The sequence below is a fragment of the Cricetulus griseus genome, chromosome 8, assembly GCF_003668045.3.
Source record: "Cricetulus griseus strain 17A/GY chromosome 8, alternate assembly CriGri-PICRH-1.0, whole genome shotgun sequence".
In the NCBI taxonomy this organism is placed as follows: Eukaryota; Metazoa; Chordata; class Mammalia; order Rodentia; family Cricetidae; genus Cricetulus; species Cricetulus griseus.
The window spans coordinates 56,651,414-56,657,413 of NC_048601.1; the positions used below are offsets into that span (position 1 = coordinate 56,651,414).

General features: G+C 46.0%; 1 protein-coding gene across 3 annotated transcripts in view; it reads left to right on the forward strand.

Moving 5' to 3' along the window:
* Exoc6b (exocyst complex component 6B) overlaps positions 1 to 5,791 on the forward strand; it is a 407,149-nt gene extending 401,358 nt beyond the window's left edge. For all 3 annotated transcript variants that reach the window (XM_035448826.1, XM_035448827.1, XM_035448828.1), the window contains one exon: positions 2,756 to 5,791. In XM_035448826.1, coding sequence (XP_035304717.1) covers positions 2,756 to 2,882 — 127 coding nt within the window. In that variant the 3' untranslated portion in view covers positions 2,883 to 5,791. The remainder of the gene's footprint in view (positions 1 to 2,755) is intronic.
* The last annotated feature ends 209 nt before the right edge of the window (positions 5,792 to 6,000 follow it).

Below are 6,000 nucleotides of genomic sequence, written 5' to 3' on the forward strand. Positions count from 1 at the left end.
TAAGTATATTGTTCACTTGTGACTTTTAATGACTTTGAGGCAAGTCCTTCCAATTTCCCCAATGATGCCAATAACTAAACTTAAATCCTGGTCCTGTTAGTGGTCTCCAGCCTGACAAACTAAACCAGCCTGGTACTACCCAGCTAGGCACTTTCTCTTTCTTTGTTCCTTACAGACCTTTGGTTTACCAGTTCATTTGGGTGTGGGATTGATGGCAGAGACTTTTCCTATCAGCACTAGGGAAAGGATTTCTTCTATTCGGCTTCCTGGAATGCTTGGTACTCTTATTGGCTCAGAGCATGCAGTTCAGTCCTGACAGAAGAACTACTAAGCAAATCCCAGTTGCTGGGGACAAGGCCTGTGGCTTTAGGGTCTAGAATTCGTATCTCTCATGTGGATTCCTCATTAGACACAAGCCAGGGCCAGAGTTCTCATTACCCAGTGGAAATAGGAAGATAGTCCGATATTTAAGCCAGTACTCATTCACTTCTCTAGAGATCCATTACTCTTCCTTAGGTATGACAATTGGTGATGTCTCACCATTCTGGCCTAGCATACAACAAAGCTGTGTGCTAAACCCTGGCCATCAGTGAACTTGACATCTTTATCCCCAGTTTTGGAAGTCAAGGGCTCCCCAGGTCACTGAAATATCCACAGCTTCCAGCCTCAGAGGAATTCCTTTTCTCCTGACCTGTTCTTGCTTCCCCAGAGGCAACTTCCACCCAAGTCTGCCGGTCTTTTTTTCCAAACCTGACTCTTCATAGTGAGGCAAGACAGAAGGACCCAGATCACTGCCAGTACCATCTAGACAAAAGCAAAGTCCCTGTGTCACTAAAAGGTGGCCTAATTAGAGGAAAAGAGAATGCTAGACTTACAGAAGGATAGGAGAAGGGAGTGTTCACTTTGAGTTTTGCATATTCCTAGGTACAAACCATCATGCCACTGTCAGCTTTCAGAGCATCTGAGAGTATGAATCCAACCAAAGTCTTCAGTGGCCAAGAACTTCTTGCCTTTTGGCTCTTCTCTTTCTCCTACAGAGTGTAGGGTCCTCCTCCTAAGCTACAGGCTGTCTGGCCACCCATTTCTGCACTGCTGCAGGAAATTATAACATCAGTCAAACCAAATGTCCTGCAAATGTAGAAAGGGCTTTTCTGTTTCCTCTTTCTTGTTGGTTTGGTGTTGTTTGGATTTGTAGCTTATCCAGCAAAAGGAAGGGAGTCCTTCAGAATAATCTAAAAACTCTGCCAGTTTCACAAACAAAACTGTGCAACTAGTTTTTATAGTAGCAAACTGTGCTCACCAGGGCCTTGGGGGCATTAAGGAAAGCCCGCTTTCCAACCCAGTCAAGTCATCTGCCCTCCCTCGTAGCCTACAGCAGGCTTCCAGGAGCTCAGTGCTGGATGAAAGAATTACTGTGAGCTTAGACTAGGGAGAAGAGTCATAGTTAGTGTTGACTGTCACTGTCAAAGAGCCAGACAGCTATGCTTCTTTGCCACTCAGAATGCCCTTGTGGACTATATGCTTTCCAGTGGATATATAAACACAGATGAGCACATACTGTGCCTGGTGTGTAGCATCTGTGCAAGATGTAAATTGCCTTTGTGGGATCACTGTCTTAAATCATGGCCTCCAACTATGTCCCTCTTCAAAAGGCTGACCATAAGGAGGAAAGACGGCCCAGGATTGGCAGGAGACCTTTGGGATATATGCCTGCAAGTAATTTAGACCCTCTTCTGGACTTTCCCCATGCATCCCTAAGAACAGGAAAGTCCGAGAGCCAGTTCAGTTCCAAGAACAAAGGTGCCAGCCAGCCCACCTTACCCGTGGGTTGGGAATCAGGGTACATAAACTAGGCAGAGTAAGTCACCAGCGTTGGATGCCATGGATTACAATCCTCTACAGAGAACAGCACAGTTCTCTGGGTTCTGTTACAGTGGTTTGGCTGGACCTAGAGACTTCAGTAATGTCACTTTGGTTGTACTTTCTTTACCCCTGCCTCCCCATTAGGGGCATTCACCTGCAGAGCTTTAGCAGGACCCAAAACAAAGATCTGAGCTTATACATGAACATTGAGATCCCAGGCTGTCTCTCACATAAAGCCTGGCTTTGTTAACTAAGAAGATGCCCATCCCCTGGGAACCTGCTTCCCTCTGCACTATGCCCACATGGCATCATACTACTTCTCATTCATAATTCTGAAACCAATCAAGAGTTTAACTCTTCATTTTCCAGGGACAACAAAGAGTGACCAGCTAGAGTGGGACTTAAAGATGTACAGTGGCTCTCAGGTGACTCATGATGTTCTGCTATTAATTTTAAGACAAATAATTTTAAGAAAAATAATCTTAATTATTTTTCTGCCTTACTTTCAAAATTCCATCTCTTAGGTCTCAGCAGGATCATGAAATAAATACACCCCAGGCAACTTTAGGAGTCTGCTGGCTAGCAGAGCTGTGCCATGTCTCAGACTTCTCTCCTATAAAGGTGCTCATCTGAAGACATAGGGTGGGCCAGGCGGGGAGGTGTGAGGATAAGGACATGACCCCTCCAAAGCTAGCTCTTGACTGAAGTCAGGAAGATGGTAGGTGGCTGAAGGACAGCCCCATAATGAGTAGGTGGCTAAACAATGGGAATATTCCGGACTCTTCTACTCTGGGTCATGGTTAAGATACATATTGTCATTTATCCTGCTTCTTGCTTGTTCTTTGTGTGGTACCATCTGAAACACCTTGTCCCCTTTCTCTCCTCTGTTTAGGATGAAAGATACTAGCCGCAAGAATAACATGTTTGCACAGTTCCGGAAAAACGAGCGTGACAAGCAGAAATTGATTGACACTGTGGCCAAGCAGCTCCGAGGACTCATCAGCAGCCACCATTCCTGAATGTCGGCCTTGGGCCCACAAAGGACATTTGCCGTAGCCCATGGTCCAGGATCTCCCCTGGACTGGCCCTGCATTTGTGCATTCTTCCTCAAAGAGAGCATATGTATTTTTTTATTAACCCCTGTACAGTATTCACATAACCTTTCCCTATAGTAAGAGAGGCACAAGAATAATCGAGAACATGAGGGGCTTAGGGGAAGTTACTGCCATTCTTTCTGTGCTATCCTGGGAAGGATGCACTGTCAGTGCTAACATGATGAGCTGTGGGGTCCTATCCAAGGCCCCACAAATTCAGTGGGTACCTAGTACTGGGAGTTGAAATGAGGAAGTAAAAGGATCATAATATGTATCCTATTTGCTCTCAAGTACTCGCTTAAGTGCATAGGAGAGCCTGGCAGACATACCTATGTACTATACCAAAGCCAGCCTTAGTTTAGGATATCCATCTGCCTCATTGGCTGACTTATTGGCTCATAAGTGTGTGTCGTGTGGCAAAATGACAGTTTCACTTTGGACCCCATAGGTGGCAGTTTCATTAATATAGTCTAACCCAGCCTTGTGGCTGGAGAGAGGTAGTTAGCTGAGTAAACTCTTGGGCCCATGATGAAAAGCAAGTTGCCCTACTGGGTGAATTGATTTTCTGGATTTTGAAAGCCAGTTTGGGTCCCCAAGGACCCCAGCCCCCTCTCCATTTATCTCTGTCCCTTCTTTCATGACTTGGTTCATAACATAGATCAGCAGTTGCTTCTGAAGGTCCCAGAGTAAGAGGCTCACACTTGCCTCCTGCAGCAGCTTCTCTAAATGGTCAGAACCCCTAAAGCCTGAAAACAGCCTGGGTGCCTTCACCTTAGAGCCTGATGACTTCTTGAGATTGCTCATTCATGTTTAAACAACAACCTCTGGCTACTGTCTTTAAAGAAAATGTCCCAAGTTCTACACTGTGAGCACAGCCTTCACAGGACTAGATGCTCTGGGCATGGATCTATCACCATAAGGTAGACAGTGTCAGCTATGACTAATGACTTGTTGCCTGTGGCCCAGCTATCATCAACTAAGTCACATTATGGAAACAAAGCTTGTCTTGCTCAAGCCCAGGCCTCCCATCTTCTGAGCTGTCCCTTGACCTCACCAGAGAGTTCTTCCTAGAGTCCTATCTTTGACCTCTGGAGCCTGGGCCAGCTAGATAGACTCCTAGACAATGCAAGGGCTTTACTGTGATGTTGATCAGAGGGGTCTACGCACTCAGACAAATATGGAAGCTGTTAGACTGCTGGTAAGAGTATAGTTGCATCATGGAACACTAACCCAGATTCCCAAAGTGTTTCCAGCTTCAGTGATGAGCAGAGAGACTGGCCAAACAATCTTCCATTGCCTTTGTCACCTACCATGTGCTTCTGGGACAGCACTACTTCTGTATCTCCCAGGTCACCATAGTCCACCCCATCTTGAGCACACCCTACCCTTACCATAGCCATCTCGAACACCAACAGGAAGAGAACACCACATAGAGATACAGTTTTCTATAACTGGAGAGAACTAGCCACTCAGGTGCTCTGCAGATGCCTGCAAGTCTCATCCTTGAACTACACAATGGCCCAGAGATTCAGGACAAGAGTCTCATAAGAACACCCAAAACTTGATTAGCCAAGGGAAGGCAGGAGCCTGTGAGAAAGAAGACAAGATGGTGTCTCCAAGTCCTGGATTTGTTAAAAAGGCTGAGAAGTGATTCCGCTAACCTGAAGTCCTGCTGACTGAGGAGGAAAGAAAGGCACTTTGTCTGTGCTTGTCAGCCTTCAATGTAGAGATCATCAGTGCAGTAGAGAGACTGCTGGGCTGTCACATCATTTGTACTTTTAGACTCCATCTTGCTGCTTGTATAGTGAATGAAAACAGGTGGAGGAACAGGACCACTCTACCTTCCACAGCAGAGTCCTACTGAAGGGAATTTCATGCAATCTCAGGGTGCGTGAGGATGTCCACCTGGCTTTTCTCTTCTGGCCTGCACTGTTACTTAATAAAAAGCAGCATGTACTTCTGATCTGTGAAAGCCAGGGACCCACAATGTCAAGGTGATTATGAATTGATGAAGTAGAACATTTTTCTTTTTCATTTTATCCATAAGGCCTAAAGCTGAACTGGCCTTGAGGACTTGAGCACAGTATGCATGCCTGTAGGCCTCAAACTCTGTGACCTTACCTCAGCAGGCACACATATTCTGAAGAGTCTCAGGTGGGATGAGATACTGCTGCCTGAGGTCTGGCCTTCCAACCAGATCCGTGTCTATGTAGACAGTCTGATTTGTGACCTGTGGTTAGGCAGAGGCTCACTTATTTTTTACCATTCATGGAAAAAAAAAAAAAAAAAACTCTCAGTACCAGGTGACTCTGGTGTGGGTAGAGAAGAACAGGGCCTGTACATGGGAACCCACAGAGTCCCTGTCAGCAAAATGAGTATCTCCCAGTGACTCTATCATGCACCAGGCTCAACAGTCCATCTGGCTCCACAGCACCCAGCTCAGCAGGTCCCAGGCCCAGGGGTGGCACTGGCCAGGAGTTTCCTACTTGCACCTCTGAGTGCAGGCTCAGTTGGTTTCACCAGGCCTCTCCAGACTGCTTTTGCCACGCCCTCCTCCCTCCACCCCTCCCTTCTTTCTTTTATTCATCTGCATTTGAGTCACTCTTCACTGATGTGTTGGAAATAGCTTTTTCATCTTACACCGTTCCACATTTGTGGGAGAAATGCAGTGAGATCCATCTGTACCTCTAAAAAGAACCTTTTCCTCTCATGCCCATTAGGAAAGCATAAGGGGGGCTCCTCTGGAAAGAGCATGTGTATCCCATTCCCCTGTACACGGTCCTCTTTTAACTGCTATTAAATATGAGAACCTACATACCTGTTCCAATACCCAATGTTTCTTTTGAAGTTTTTGTTTTTATTCCTTTTGCATAGTGTGTCTGGTTTGTGACCAATACTGGGTGGCAGGCAGTGTCCCCACTGAGCTGACTGAGGAACAGAGCAACAACCTGGTATAGAGAGGCCATATTGTGACCTCAGGTGTTATTAAGATGTATAATGGACACTGGCACAGCCAACAATAAGGTTGAAATGCCTAGTTTAT